Source organism: Dysidea avara, chromosome 10, assembly GCF_963678975.1.
Source record: "Dysidea avara chromosome 10, odDysAvar1.4, whole genome shotgun sequence".
NCBI classification, from domain to species: Eukaryota; Metazoa; Porifera; class Demospongiae; order Dictyoceratida; family Dysideidae; genus Dysidea; species Dysidea avara.
The window spans coordinates 10,588,186-10,605,359 of NC_089281.1; the positions used below are offsets into that span (position 1 = coordinate 10,588,186).

Sequence of the window (17,174 nt, forward strand, 5' to 3'; positions counted from 1 at the left end):
TCTTTTCGCACACTTTGCAAAAATTGCTATAAAATGCAAACGTGTAACTCGATTGCCGTGATCTTTGGCACGAATGCCGTGATCTTTGGCACGAATGAAGAGCGTGTAACAGTGGATTAACATACCGTGAATTTCAGAAATATTCAAGGAGTTATGAACATTCATTATTCACGTTAAAAAACTCAAACTTCTGTAACGGCTACAGGGTAAACTGAGTATAAAAATAACTTGAAAATTGGTGTGTAGATAGGCTGATCATCATAGCAGTGCCTTTTGATAGTTTGAATAGCAATAGAGTTATAGTGACGAAGTTATAAAGCAAAAACCAAACAAGTGTAAAATCGCGGGAACGAGATACTCTAATAGAGCAGTCACAGCGTGGTAAAAAAGGTGTGCAAAAAATGTTGAAAAAAGAACTTACCAGAATTCAAACCAGGGACTTCCATACCTAACACCTGCACCTTAACCACTGAACCACTTGGCTGATCACCTGACTTAATGTCTACTCTATTAATGAAATTTCTAGTTGAAATCTGCTTATAATCAAACGTTTGTAATTTCATAGGTCTACCAATAGAAGTACTAGATTGTTCTAGAATATTCTATGTATGTTCTATTAGAAGTCCTCAAAAATGTGCACTCTATTAGAGTATTACAATAATATATCAAATATTGAATTAAATCATGCAATGAAATACATTTATAAGTCTGTCTTCAATAATCATCATTGTATCTACATAGAAAAGAAGAAATATGAGTAAAAACAAACCTCAAAGTCAGCCATAGGCTGGTTTTGGGGCCTTATAAAGTACAAAAAGAAGTAAAATCCACACAAAAACAGCCAAGCTGTGAAAAAGTAGTGTGGCCTTAAAAATCCTGGGTGAAAAAAGTTGTGAAATCAAAGGTGGTGGCCAAGAAATGGCTGCAATGATGTTAATGCTAATAAATTTTCAGAAACTCATTTGGGACCAGATAATTGAAGGGTTGCTGGATGGAGACACCATAGAAGACCTTCTTCAAGAAGCAGACCTCACGCTACCTAAGGCAATCAGCATATGCCAGGCACGTGAAGTGGCCAAGAAACAGTGCACAAATTTAAGCACACAGCCCTGGGAATCAGTCGCTGCCCTACAAAGACGACATGATGACAGATCTCGCAACCCACACCCCATCTGTCCTGGATGTGGAGCCAAATCACACCCAACAGGACGCAGCCAGTGCCCAGCATTCACCCAAACATGCCACCACTGTCATAAGGTTGGCCATTTTGCCAAGGTCTGCTGTAGTAAAGGTGCTCGCCAGCTACAACCCCAACCAAATACAATGGGGGCACTCACAGCCATCATAGCGGATAAGCCACTATTATCTGGTGTCCACCATGACAGATTCACCGATCCAGCACCGACAATCACTGTCCAAATCTGCTCTACCAATGGCTCAAACACTATGGAGGTGCTTCCCTATTCTGGGGCAGATATATCAGCAGCTGGCACTAAGGCCTTGTGCAACCTCAACAAACACGTTGACAACCTGCTACCATCCAGCATTGTTCCTAGAGCTGCCAATGGCACTCAAATGCATCCTATTGGACGACTTCCTGTCATGTTTAACCTTGAAAACAGGACCTATCAGGCAGACCCAGTGGCGGATTTAGGGGGGGTTTCAAGGTTTCCACGGAAACCCCCTTTGAAAAATGATTGCATAACAATTAAATGATTTAATTAGCGCGGCGTGCGCCTCGATCGAGATACTCTAATAGAGCAGTCGCAGTAGCTATTAAAGTAGTGTGTAGCAAGTTATTTATGTACTGTCACTAGGCTGTGACCTTTTTTTTTTTTTTTTTGGTCTCACCTTACCAAACCAGACGATGCAGTGCAAACTTTTGCGTATCTCATGTCAGTGTATATCTCCACCTTCTAAACTGGAAACCCCCTTTATAAATTCCTAGATCCGCCACTGAGACCTATACATCTTCACAGGCATCAACAGCATCACCATGTCATGGAAAGCCTGCAAAGCACTTGGGATTCTGCCACCGTGTTACTCACAACCACCAACCCAGACGCAACCCAGCGTCAAAGCTTTACCATCACACTCCAACATAACATAGTAGACCAACAGATTCCGATCACACAAGAGCAAATGATGAAAGAATTTCCAATGGTGTTTGATGGAAAAATCAAAATAATGGAAGGTGAGCAATTCCACATCCATCTCACCAACAATGTAAAACCATTCCGTGTCAGCACACCACGAACCATCCCCTTTGCGTACCGTGAGAAACTGAAAGCTGAACTAGAACTCCTACAGAAACAAAACATCATTGCCCCAATCACCGAAGCTACTGAATGGTGCGCACCAATCGTCGTAACCCCTAAGAAAAATTCAGACAGCATCCGCATGTGCGTGGATCTCTCCCATTTGAACTGCTATGTGAAACGTGAGCTCTATCAATCCGCTACACCAGCAGAAGCCGTCGCCGACATCTCCGCAACTAAGGATAAATTCTTCACCGTCCTAGATGTCATGAAAGGTTACCATCAATGCCCCCTAGATCCAGAAAGCCAACTGTTAACAACTTTCATCACCCCGCATGGCAGATTCAAATACCTACGCATCCCTTACGGAATATCATCAATATCCGAACATTACAATCGCCACATGGCAGATGCTTTTGCAGGCCTATCAGGGTTTGTCGCATCATAGATGATATAGTCACATATGACCACGACATTGTACAACATTCCAACCATATCAGAGCATTCTTACAATGATGCGCAGACATGAACATCACTCTAAACTTGGACAAATGTAAATTCTGTCAAACTGAAGTCTACTTCGCTGGATTCCGCCTATCCGCTGAAGGATACCAGGTGGATTCATCCATCACAGATGCCATCAACAACTTCCCAACACCAGCTAATTGCTCTGATCTGCGCTCTTTCTTTGGTTTGGCAAACCAGCTCTCCACATGCAACAACTCTATGGCATTGTTACTAACACCTCTGCACCCATTGCTTAGCACCAAAAACAATTTTTTCTGGACACCACACCATGACGATGCCTTCATGAAGGCCAAGGGTTCCCTCACTACCGCACCAACGTTGTCTTTCTTCGACCTGAACAAGCCCACATGGTTGTGTACTGACAAGCAGACAAGGCCTGGGATTTATCCTCCAACAGAGGTCGAAAGATGGCACCTGGACCCTCGTCCAGGCAGGATCTCATTTCCTCTCAGATGCCGAATCATGATATGCCACAATAGAGCTAGAAATGCTAGCTGTATGCTGGGCCACCCTAAAATGCAATATCTTCCTATCAGGACTACAGCATTTTACAGTGATCACAGACCACAATCCCCTGCTCCGAATCCTCAGGTCGTATTTCCTGGATGAGATTGAGAATCCTAGATTACAACAACTTAAAACCAGGCTCATGACCTACAATTTCACTGCTGAGTGGTGCAAGGGCAGGAAGAACAATGCCTCAGATGCCCTCTTGCATAGTCCAGCATCTGATCCACTATCAACAGAAGTGCTCGCAGAAGTCGATGCCTTCAATAATCAGGAGATGTCCATTGCAGAGCTACGAGCGCACACCAGCGACAACACAGTGAACACACCCTTAAACCATCTTTGCAGAACAGCAGAACAGGATGAAGAGTACCAGATGCTCAAAGGGTTTATCCTCAATGGATTTCCTACCCATCACCATCAACTACCAGAAAGTACTGGAATGTCAGGCAGCATCTCACGTTGGATGACAACCTCATTGTCAACGAATGCCGTCTACTGATCCCCACACAAATGCGGAAAGAAGAGCTATCACAACTACATGAATCACAACTACGTGAATCACATCAAGGGTCAGTAAGAACCAAACAACGAGCCCGGCCTACTTACTGGCCAGGGATAGATAACGCAATAGAACTGTCAAAAATGTCAAGACCACTTACCCTCAAATGCAAAAGAACCGATAATCCAGAAACCAAGACCATCACAGCCATTCCAAGAAATTGCAGTTGATCTTTGTGCATATGCGGGACGAAACTACTTGATCTTAGTTGATTGCTACACCGACTGGCCAGCCATCATCTCCATGGATCGGGGCACAACTTCTGGTCAAGTTATCACAGCCATCAGGCAATCCTTCTGCCACACGGCAATTCCAGAGACAGTGTGGTCGGATGGCGGTCCCCAATTCAAACCCAAGAAATTCAATGACTTTGCAAGACAGTGGAGCTTTACACACAAGCTTTCATCCCCGTATTACCCACAAAGCAACGGGAAAATAGAAGCCACCGTTAAGGCAATGAAAAAACTCATCTCCACATCATGGAATGGCCGACAGATAGATCATGACCACCTATGTCAAGCCCTCCTACAATACTGGAATACTCCTTCCTGTAAGGACAGCCTCTCACCAACACAAAAGCTATATGGGCACCCTGTCCAGGACACACTTCCAGCCCACAGACGATCCTTCGCACCGGAATGGCAGCACAAATTTCAAGAAGCTGATGTGCAAAGGGAACACCACCTCCAAACGGCAGGAAAATATTACAACACTCACGCCCACGAACTCCCAGATATCCATGTTGGATCTAGTGTGGCTATCCAGCATCCACAAACAAGGCTCTGGGAGACATACGGGACCGTCATTGCAGTCAGTCCACACCGCAAATACTACATCAAAACCCAAAGTGGCAGAGTTTTTATTCGCAACCGGTGCTTTATAAAATGACGTGCTCCTTTGTCCATCCCTGTTAGCCTCAATCAACCAGTGCTTCCTGCTGAACTGCCACCACAGCAATTACCAGAAGAACTACAACACTCACCAGAGGAACTCCCACAACAATCACCAGATGAACCCCGCCGCTCTACACGAGTCAAACACCCCACCAGAAGGTTAATTTGAGGACCCTGCCTGGAAATGACATAGACTGTACACCCATGCCACTCAATGAGGAGAGGCAGAGATGTAGGAAACAGACATATATGTGTATGTATAGTTAGGTAGTATGAGGTGTTTTATGTATGTAGTTAGGTCATAAGTAATTCCTATTAATGCCTTGTACAGATCGCGTGATTGGGTTTCTAATTAGTGTTACTATACCACACATGTTGTACCTAACCAATACTGTTAAGTTTCCAGGATGGTATTGTGAAGTTGGTTTTGGGATGATATTTATGTCCAGAAAAACCCAAACTTCCTAATATACAGTACGTACTACCATTCTGTATGATATGTCAAAATGTGCAATCCTATACTGTTTCCTAATTTGCAATGTAGTCAATTCATGTTGTTTTCTACTATGTTCCACCAATTACACAACCCTACACATGGAGAAAAACATGTAACAACTACAGATAATTTGCAAAGCATTTTCCATATACATATACTATCTATGTTACAACCAATATGTTTACTTCCACTGATGCAGGTGTAATATTTATTTTTACATACAGGCAGCACAAATCCATTTGTGCACTACCAAAAACCAAAAATCACTCTCAGCTAAAAGCATTGGGTCAATTATTTTGCAATTTGTTATTTACCAGTTTTTTTTTTTCCATTGTTAGGGAAACATATCTCATGTTAAACCACAAATAAAACACAGAACTATCTGTTTACTAGTTTGTCTATAATGTTTTCTTACAAGAATTCTCTGTACAAAGCCCTATGTAGTTCTGCTCTTCATTTTTGTATACATATGAGACAGACACATCCCTTTTTGACTCAAACAGATAAGCCATTTCTAGTAGCTTACAAAGCCCACAGTGTCATTTGTTGACTGTTGAAACACCCAGTAAGAAAGCTGTTCACATGTTTGAAAACCATTTCATCTGTACTTTCAACTGGCATACAGTAAATGCTTCAAGAAAACCTGATGCACTACACATATGGATGTAGGGCACAACGTGGTACAAACTAACATATTGGTCACTCATATTCAGGAATGCATGGCTGAGGTGATTTTGTTCAAATTTATGTGGACTGCTCTACCTTCCACTAGTTTCTTGTTGATAAGGGAACATAGTGCTATGTATGGATGGAAATTATTTTATTGTTCCTGTTTGTAATACATTAGTATGGTGTGCCAACTTCTAGTACATGACACACTACTGTGCATGTGTGTGTTGAAACAGTACTACTGTACTGTTTGACATGCATAATATTATTATTACATTATGTTTTATTCTGCTGTACATTGTAATAACACATACATTTGCACATGCAGGTGTTACACCTAGTGATCCACAAGATAATTGTGGTGACAATTGCAAGGAAGGACAATGTTGCAGAAATGGAAAATGTTTTTGTCTTGGTGTTGAAAAACTGATATTAAATAATTGCACAGGTCAGTGTATAGTTAAAACTGTACCATAGGATTGTATCAGCATATAATATATGTACATGTAACGCTTTCACACCTCAGATCAAAAGAGCTGCCCAGGCTACAACTAGGCACTGATTATATAGACGTTGAGGCTGAAATCGATTGTGGAGATCGATTAATACTTATGTGATTAGGATACACGACTTGGATTTAACCATGAAAACCACTCAGATGGAGAATGTTTTGTTATCCATGTTATGTGTAATGGATCTGTCTATGGGTTCACTCCCATAGTATGACAAGTTTTGTGTAGTCATCACACTTCTGTTTTAGACTCCACTTTTCCTCCAAAAACCCAACCAGCTATATACTATTACTTTCCTCAGTTGCAATAAATCAAAATAATAATCATTCCCTATCAGCATGTCAAAACTTCTGCACTAGTGACAATTGTGTCAGCAAGCTTATCCTCTAAAGCTGATTCCTTTAGAAACTTAGCTTATTAGTCCTAACTTTCTTATTCTAGTTTTATACGGATTACAAATAAAATAAAATATCTAATAATCTTATACTTTAGTTTTTTACTCTGATGATCTGTTACACTAAGATGTCTAACAAATCTGGATTTAGAAAAAAAAGTACTATTTTATTATTAGCACTTTTAAAATGAAGAATAAGGATCACTGAAAAATCTATAAAACAAGAAGGGATTGCCGGAGTAAATTGAAAGGGATTGTGGTTACATCAAGTAAACCCACAAATCCCCGTCCTATTATGGTAAGTTAAGTTTTATAGCTGAGGATTTGTGGTTTAATTGACGTAACTTACGATCCTTGTTGATTTACTCCAGCAATCCCTTCTTGTTTCATAGGTTTTTAAAGTGATCCCTATTCCTTATTCTTTTTATATTTTTTAATATGTCTAGTTTATATAGCATTTTTGTACTCCCTAACTCTAATTGTGTTTTGCCATGTAAAGTCATAATATAAAAATACAAAGTTTGTAATGTAATACTGGATTGTAATGGTGGGTTTGTTTATCGTATGTAGATCAGTGTACAACTACAACTAATTCATCTCTGAAGCTTGATTTGGTGTTTATACTGGATTCTTCTGGAAGTATTACTGCACCTAATTTTCAAGCAATGTTAAATTCCGTAGAAAATATTGTGTCTTCAGATACACTAAAGATTGGTCCTGATGACACTCGTGTTGCAATAATAACATTCAGTGATGATGCTGCTTTAGTATTTGACTTGAATAGGTATAGTGACCTGGATTCATTAAAACAAGGAATAATGGGAGTGGCATATGATGCTGGATTTACTGATACTGCAGCAGCACTTCGATTACTCAGAGAAACTTCAACAAGAGGATCTTTAGGTGTACGTGGTAGTGCTAATGCCGTGCAAGTTGCAATAGTAATTACTGATGGTAGATCTAATAGCAGAGCAGAGACTATGTTTGAAGCAGGATTAATTCACAATTCTACAGATTTTGAAGTCTTTGCTGTTGGCGTGGGTGATAATGTAGCTACGGAAGAATTAATGTTGATTGCTGGAAGCAATGGGATTGTTATACAGCTAGATAATTTTGGGCCATCAGAATTTAAGAGATTTGAAACACAAATTGTAATCAGAACTTGCAGAGGTACATGCATAAATTTATATAGTTTATCAATGTCAACCAATTATAAGCTTTCTTAAACTGTGTATGTGTCACATTAAAATTGCCCTGCATTAATCATACGGTGAAATAGTAATGCTTAGTAGGATTATCCCCTAAAATGAACAGTGCCCAGCAAAATTCTGCCTTTAGAAGCCACTATAGAGATTTCATATGTGACAAAAGTCACCTATATTATACTTTGTGTGGGAAAATCAAAGTGCCACCTCATACTACTGTATTTTACATTACATACAGTACCAATTAGTTGCATAACTGCACTGTATGAGTCATGCAGTACAGCTGTACAGCTAATTGGGCAAATACATGTAGATAATTAGGCAAATACAATATACTTGGGCAAATACAGTACAATTATGTGAAAAATTTATGGAAAGAATGTTACGTATACCCACTGAGGAAGCAGCCAAACTTATCTTACTAGTTTTCTATGACTAGAAATAGATTATATGAACACTTCCAACCACCAAAAGTTGAAGCAACAGCTCCATACAGACAGCACGATTGATCATGTTTGTGACATTTTTAAGCACTAAAACTAGTCAAACTAATCCTACCAGTTCATAGGCAGTGGAGATGGGGAGTAGGGGGGCCATTCCCCCTCCCCCCCCACACACACACACACACGCACACTTTTATGTGACAGTGTTTGCAAGAAAAGATTGAGATACTCTAATAGAGCAGTCACAGTATTCAGAGAAGCAGTGTAGCAAGCTACTTAGCCATGTATGTGTAGTTAAATATAGTTGGTGTAGGGAAGTTTCAGCAGGTACTTACTTTTTACTTTGGTCTTCAGCTTACAGCTGGCCTGGTCCCCTCACTCTTTGGCTTGCTCCACCACCCTTGTACCAGTTTGTTTTACAACTATAAATAGATTATATGACAACTTACTGATAGTCTGATCACTAAAATTGAAACAATTCAGGTTCTCAAGAAAATTGCTGCAAGAAAGACAACCAGGAAGCACAATATAACACTTAAAGCACCGTCTATGCTTGTGTATGAAAAATACAGCACTTGGGGGGAGTATCGGGGCAAATACAGCACTAGGCTTTGTCTCATGCTGTACTAGCTTCTAAATACACCCCCTTGTACTGTATTTTCTGTACACATACACAGTGAAGCTTTAACCACAACTTATAGAATAGTCTTAGTGCATCTAACATCAAATCCATCATTAGAATAAGAAAACATGTACATAAGTTAATATTGAATTTTAAAAATATCAACAAATCCTGGGTTTTAGTCTGTCAGCCTGCCAGCCTGCCAGCCTGACCATAGTAGTAAGGCTAGAGGCTAAATGAAGCAGTGTGTGGCATGTGCCTTTTCTGGTTCTGACAAGTGTCCTCCTTTTGTGCATTGCCTTTCCTTTTATCTTCAATTTCATGGTTGTCTTCTTCTTCATGCAAGGAAACCATATTAAGGCATTAATTTTTCATATTGACACTTTTCTTAGAGGAACGTACAGTGTATTTAGACACCACAAAACAATTTGAAACTTTTAGTTACACTACTGTAAGGTGAAGTAGATACCTGTACTTGTGCACTTATGAAACAATCATCAGGGGCTACACGCTGAAACTATCAGAACATTCTACTATGCTCTTAAACTATCAGAGAACATACCATGTACTGTGACTAACTACTTAATGATCTAGCTGCAGCCAGCTGCAGTTTTGCTGTAGAAACAAGACATTGCAACCATGCCCTTAACCTATTGTGTAGCTCATTCAAAGATAAGCAGCAAGATTGAGATACTCAAATAAAACAGCCACATGTGTATATCATAGCTATACTATAACGAAAAAAAAAGTTAACAAACCAATACAATAATTTTTTTTAAATGAAGCAGGGTTCTAGCGGCAAAAGGTGGTAGTGATATGAGAGATATAAATGATAGTAGCTTTTACAACATAGCTATGTGGGAAAATCCCTAGTATACTATATTACTACTACTTCATTGTGGGTCCTCGATTATTATCCAAACTTCCATTGAACATAACACTCAAATGTCTGGGTTTTTGCGTGCTCTTGCATTTAAACATGTTCAAGACCTAATGAAATGGATTGTCCTTGACAAAGAAAATTGGACTATTTAACAGAACAGAACAATTACTTTCCTGTGAAGTTCCTACAGCAATATTGTCAAAAAGTATGGGATCAGTCAGTGGGAATCAAGAAAAGCAAAGTAATTCTGTAAAGTTTAAAGGAATATGACTGAAATGGTGGAAGATATAGAAGCTAAAGTAATAAAAGTCAGTGCCTGAGGCATTATACTTATGGTTTTGTCTGCGAAAAGAGATAAGTGCTCTTGTCACTAGTGTTTTACTACAAGAAAAGGCAATGCTGGTATTTGAACAGCTCTAGATCTCTTCAGATTCCACAACACCTCTTGCTATAAGTACAGGCTTTAGTTAAAGAAATTACTATCAAAAACTAGGAAAGATCATCTCAAGCTGTTAATCTGGAGCATGAAGTAATAAGTAACATCATTGGTTGACATCAGTATTTTGAAAGTTGCAATTTCTACATCCTATTCCTTAAATGCTATTTACACCAGAGCAGCCAACCTGTGAAAGATGGGGTTAAAATTACTTGTTCAAGCATTTTTATTGTACTGATCCCTATTAACTTGTAAAATTCCAAATGTTTTGTACACTTGTTTATATTAGGAATGTTTCCACTATATGCTGATAAAAAAATGCATCATGTCATTTTTGCAATCAAGTAATACTTTGAATTTAGATACATAATAAAATTAAGCGTTATGTAGGATAAACAGAATTAAAATACAATGTGGATCAGCTAAATTACAGCAAAGTATCATATACTGTTTTATTTTTGATTTATAAATGTTAGCAGTGTTGGGACAGTTACTTTTTACAAGTAACTAGTTACATATTATATATTACTTGCAACTGAACTATTTAGTTACAGTTACATATTACCCATAAAATAAAGTAACTATAATAATCAGTGTTGGGCAAGTTACTTTGTAAAAGTAACTAGTTACATATTACATATTACTTGCAACAGAACTATTTAGTTACAGTTACATATTACCCATAAAATAAAGTAACTGTAATAATATTACATATTATATTACTTTGTGTCCACAACCTTAAGCTGTCACGTGTGAAACTACCACCTTATCACGTGACATGATTGCGTTGTTGGACAATGTACAAATCTTGGTTATAAGTAAGAAGCTAGTGAATAAGCTTCATTCAATAGGCCTCGTTACTCCATTGTGGTTAGGCGTTACTCAGAGGATTACTAACGAGATTAGTAACTTCATTACTTTTAGTAATAATATTACGTCATATTAGACTCGTTACAGTAATTATATTACTTAGGTAACGTGTTATGTTTGTAAGTAAAGTATCTTGTGTTATATTACCTGTTTTCATAGCGTATTTCGTTATATTACTTTGTTACCACAAAAGTAATAATATTACGTAACGCGTTACTTATGTAACGCGTTACTCCCAACACTGATAATAATATTACATTGTGTCCCTGTCATGTGTGAAACAACCACCTTATCACGTGACATGATTATGTTGTTGGACAATGTGCAAATCTTGGTTGTAAGTAAGAAGCTGGTGAATAAGCTTCATTCAGTAGGCTTCATTACTTCGTTGTGGCTAGGCGTTACTCAGTGGATTGCTAACGAGATTAGTAACTTCGTTACTTGTAGTAGTAATATTAGATTCGTTACAGTAACTATATTACTCAGATAACACGTTACATTTGTAAGTAAAGTAACTTGAGTTATATTACCTGTTTTTATAGCGTATTTCGTTATATTACTTAGTTACCACAAAAGTAATAATATTATGTAACGCGTTACATAAGTAGCACGTTACTCCCAACACTGTTCACCAGCTACTATAAGTATAAATTGTAATTGGTATGTAGTGTGTTTCAGATTTGCATATTTGCTATAAATCTTTTTTTTTCATTCTAGTTGGAATTTTATTTCCAAGTAATGCACAAAATAATAGTATGGTCACCAGGACTTTAGGCGAAGGAGCAGTAACATATTATAGAGTGCAGATACCAAATATTGAGGGCATGACTTTTAAGTTTAACATTGAAGATGGTAGAGTGCTGGTGTGTGGTTCAAGAATTTATCCAAACCCTGATTGTCGCAATTCTTCCACATATGATTGGAGGTGTGAAACTGAAAATTATTGTGATGTTCACATTGAATCCATGGCCACATCAAGGAAGCGTCAAGCAGATGTTGATATAATGTTTGTTACTATTGAAGGAGTAGAAGAAAATAATGAAGTGATTATGGAAACTGCAATGGGTGATGAATCTGTTTCTGATGGTATGTTCATATGCATATGTATATGTATACATTTGTAACCATAGAATTCTCACAGAAAGCAGTCTGAAATATCTATCACAACATTGATTGTGTACTAGTTTAATGTTTCGCCAGTATGGCCTGAAGAATCTCCACCAAAAATGATGATTTTGTCAAACTTTATGCTGAGTGACTAAATTCAATTGAAATTTGGCTGAATATAATATAATGATTCAACAGCACTTTGATCCAAGATGTGCATTTTGTACATAATATATAGGAATTCCATAATTGCATTTGCTTTGTGCATGTATGTCCAGTTTTTTCTACTTTTATGCATAAAGGTATTGATTTATTGCAGGGGGTATCATAAATAAATCATGATAGTGGATTTATAATATTGTTTGCACAGGTTTTCATGTTTTTCTGCAAAAATCCTAATAAATTGTATACCAAATTATCCACCTTGGAAAACATCCTTCAACTCAAAACAACCTTCTTGTAGTTCTTTGCAAGGAATATACTGTAAATGCTTTACTGAGTATCAAGTAAAATGAAGTTTAAACTGAGTTATTTGGTGAACAGATTGCATATGTTCATGTCAGGTACTTAGAGCATTTGTATGCTACTTGCAACCACATATGCCTGTATAGCCAGTTGATCTGGTTTTGAGTGCCAAGTTGTGGGCATTGCTTAGTCATCGCAGTTGACTTGCTGACTGAGGAGTGTGTTTTTCCCTCGAAATTTATGTTATTTCTTATTGCTGTAGACCCACGTGAAACAATCACTCACACTCATTTCAGTATGCTCAACACAGCCAACAGCCAAGGAGTATATATTTCAACAACGCTTTCAGATGTTTTTAGGGCTCCACAGCCAGTACTGCACCCTTCTAATAAACCAGAGAGAGTACAGCAGATTGTTATTGTTATTAGTGCTTTACAGTGACCAGCACTGAAGGTCTGACAGCAACATGTGCTGCAGCCTTAGGATTACCTAACCTAACTTCAGGGACTGACTTATAGCTGAAAAGGTGTAACAGAAAAGGGGCCAAAGCAAGGAAAAAAAATCCCTCCAACCCCAGGATTCGAACTGCAGGTCACCTAATGTCTAGTCAGGGCCACACAGATGAACCAACTTTATTTAGATATAGCCAAGCATATATACTCCATCTTGCCTTGTGCTCCATCTTTGATTGCTCTATAAGTGACCACAGACCAGCTAGAGATGAAGATGTAGTGAAGATGATAAGTAGTGCTCAACCAGTACAGAAAAATACCTACCGATCCGAATCCAAAGCCAATTTTATACTGATATAATTTTGTGCTAGCTTGTTCACAGCTATATAAAGTTGTATTATAGTGCCTGTATTATTTGCAATAGTGTTTTAAATAAGCAAATTAATGTATGATACCATCTAAGTACAAAGGGGGAAAAGTGTGCTTTATTTTCCATAATGTGCCAAAATGTGCTTTATTTTTCATCAAAGTCTGCTTTGTTTTCCTTTGTATGGCAACAAAGCACACTTTGTGTGAATGTGAGACAACCATAAACACAACCCATTGAGACAATGGAATGCCCGCAATAGTTCCCACTACGAGAGAATTGTCAACAAGATCACCATAGCAACACATACATCAATACAATTTACTCCACCCTATAAATTACACATACACTAATTGCATTACCCCACCAAGAATAGAGTCAACAATGTTACCATAGAAATTATTTGATTAAACAATATGTGATGCTTTTAAGTCATGCATACACTGATATGAAATCACAAGTTACATATCACAGTGTTAGTCTTACTTCAAAGATATACTTATGGTGCATTTGTTAAAAGTCCCTGAAAATGCATGTGCCACTTCTGTCTAGTAAACCCAAGGACACTTTCTCACTGCCACTGTTATCATCTTCCTCTTTGACAGTGGCATTAATTATGTTGCTAACATTTTGTTGTTGCTGCTGTGATGTATGTTCATGGCATCTTAGTGCCTTTAGGCTTTTGTGGCCACACATTTCAGTAATAACTTTCTCTTCCACTTGTGCCTGAAACATTCGGATAATAGCAGTGACCTGCAGAGATTGGTAGACCGTACTGATATGGCAGATTTCTTTGAAGTATATTTTTGAGTGAATTAATTTGATTTGTATAGAAACTAACACTGGGAACCGTGTCTTTAGCTCGGATGTACAAGTACAGAGCATCGGGTGGGAGCAATGGCAAATATCTATCCAACATCTTAACTGTGCACTGATCATTTCCAGATAAAGCAAATACTTTTAGAATTTTGTTTCTGATATTGATGTCTTTAAATCTGTGCTGATTATTTTTGAGATCAGTTCTTTGTACTCATAATAGAATAAATACTTTTCTCTGGAGGTACTGGAGTCAACTGGGACACAATAAGGTCATACTGCTCTTGTACTCCCCATAAGACAAAATTAGGCCCTACATAAAAAACATGGTATGCTGCAAAATCTTTGGGGTTGAATATCCTAATTCATACAAGCGATCTTAAAGAAGCAGGAGGATACTGTGAGCCATCTGTCTTTGTATAGTCTCCAATAAAAACTGCAACAACCACTTACAGACGAGATCAGCATCATAAAGTTCTAATAAATTTATTGGCACAGGGTCATCTGGCTGGAGCAAGGTATGGTTGTTAGCCCACTCATTGAAGTTCTTAAAACCCGTTGTGAGCTAGCTTCAGTTTTAGTAGGAACAATACCTTTACTTGCCTTTTTGCATTTAGGATAGGACACAGGAATAGAAAATCTCCGATTGCCACCGGTGTCTTGATTAGTATGGTCTTGTAGAGTAGTTGTTTCTCGAGCTTTCTTTTCCTTCCCCTTCTTGAGAGACATAGACAGTTTACTTTGCTTTGCTGGCAGACAATTTTCCATCATCGACGCTTTGCTGGTTACTAGTTCTGTCGTATTCACCATAGTCTCCGTAGAGCTGCTACATACTTCAAAGAGATCTTCCATACTCCAACGGTACTCCAAAATTTATCGTTGTCGTCTTGCAGAAGACTTGTAGCATTAGCCTGACTGGCCATTACAGGATGCCTTGGGAGCCATTCTTCTCCAATTCCCAGATCAAACTGTGGATTGTGCACGTATTCATTTACATTGAACTTTTGTAGCGGGGTTATGACAATATAGTCAGTGTACCTGTCACAGCACCAAAAATGTCGTTGGTAGAATTACAGTACGCTGAGGTTCCATTTATGATTGGCGGAATAGGGGAGGATTCAAGACTACTCACAAAGCAAGCCCCTCGTGTTAATACCACAATCGAACCAGTTCTTATCACGTGTACAGACATGCGCATACAACATAATAGTGTTACATACATAATAAGTGTGTGTGTGTTCTACAGTTCATCCTCCACGACATCCTCCGGGGGAGCAGAAAGAGATCTGATCCACTCTTTAACTCGGTCTGTAGCTTTCCTTGCGGAAGCTTGTTGTGGGCGGCTGTGCTCATCCCTGGAATCATCTGGATCGGTTGTCTGCTCATCCCTGACATCATCTGGATCAGCAACAGTGGGACTCTTCTCCACTCCAACTTTCTTCTCATCTGTTTCATTCAGTTCCATGGGATACAACTTAGTGATTGGTCTGGTTGTAGTTCCATTTGCGGTCCGTATGGTAGCTGCTCGCACAAGACTGTCTTTACCAACAATCAAGTCTTCGACTACGGCCATTTTCCAGGTTGCTCGTGGGGTGTCATCATGGACGATGACCACATCACCCTTCTTCACACGTCGCTGGTTGTTCCCTGATGCTTTATGGTACTCCCGTAGTGAAGTAAGATATTCATGACACCACCTCTTCTTAAAGTCACCAAGTATGACTGCTTGCACTCTAGCTCTCTTGCGTATCTGGCTTGCCTCTCTGTAAGTTGGGTCTACAAGTTCATCAATGTCTGTGTCCTGGTGTGGGAGGATTGTAATTCTACGTCCATGCAGGAGATGTGAAGGTGTCAAGGGCTCTGGGTCACCTAGATCAGATGAGACAAACGTCAGTGGGCGGTCGTTGAGTATTGCCTCAATCTCCACAGTGATGGTCTCTAATGTTGGTAGTGAGACATGGCGCCTTCCCAGCACTTTCTTGATAGCAGTCTTGGTGAGCCCAATTAAGCGTTCCCAGAACCCCCCATACCAAGGGACCCTCTTGGGTATAAATCTCCATGAAACTCCCCTCCTGCCTAGCTCCTCCTTGACTTCTGGCAATTGCATTAAGGAGTGCAACTCTTCTGCTGCTGACAAGTAGGTTGAACCATTGTCAGAGATCATTATGCTTGGGAGGGATCGCCGTGCTGCAAACTTGCGAAATGCTAATAGGAAGGTTTGAGCTGACAGGTCCTGCACTATCTCCAGATGGATCACACGAGTAGTAGCACAAGTGAAGAGACACAGGTACACTTTCACCTCCTTGCTGTACATACAGGGCGCCTGTGAAATCAACTCCCGTGAACGTGAATGGGGATACATCCTGTGTTCGTAAGCGAGGTAGGGGATTAGGATCTGGAGCAGCATAGGGTTTTCCAGATACCTTGCAACAGATAACACAATGGCGCAGAATTGATTTAATGTATTGTCGTGCAGTCGGGATCCAGTAACACTGTCGTAGAGTGGTCGATGTTGCAGTGGTACCTGAGTGACAAAGTCTGACGTGTATGTTCACAATAACCAACTTGGATAGTGAATGTCTTGGTGGTAGTAAATATGGGAATTTGGTCACCTCACTTACTGGAGCATTGTGAATGCGTCCACCACAACGCAGCATGCCATCTGTGTCTAGGAAGAGTCGGAGTTGTC

At 39.2% G+C, this 17,174-nt stretch overlaps 1 protein-coding gene across 1 annotated transcript in view; it reads left to right on the forward strand.

The window, feature by feature from the left end:
• The window catches only part of LOC136269025 (uncharacterized), a 62,134-nt gene that overhangs the window by 31,877 nt on the left and 13,083 nt on the right, over positions 1-17,174 (forward strand). Inside the window, exons 3-5 of the mRNA XM_066064493.1 lie at positions 6,242-6,361; positions 7,390-7,989; positions 11,996-12,364. Coding sequence (XP_065920565.1) covers positions 6,242-6,361; positions 7,390-7,989; positions 11,996-12,364 — 1,089 coding nt within the window. The remainder of the gene's footprint in view (positions 1-6,241; positions 6,362-7,389; positions 7,990-11,995; positions 12,365-17,174) is intronic.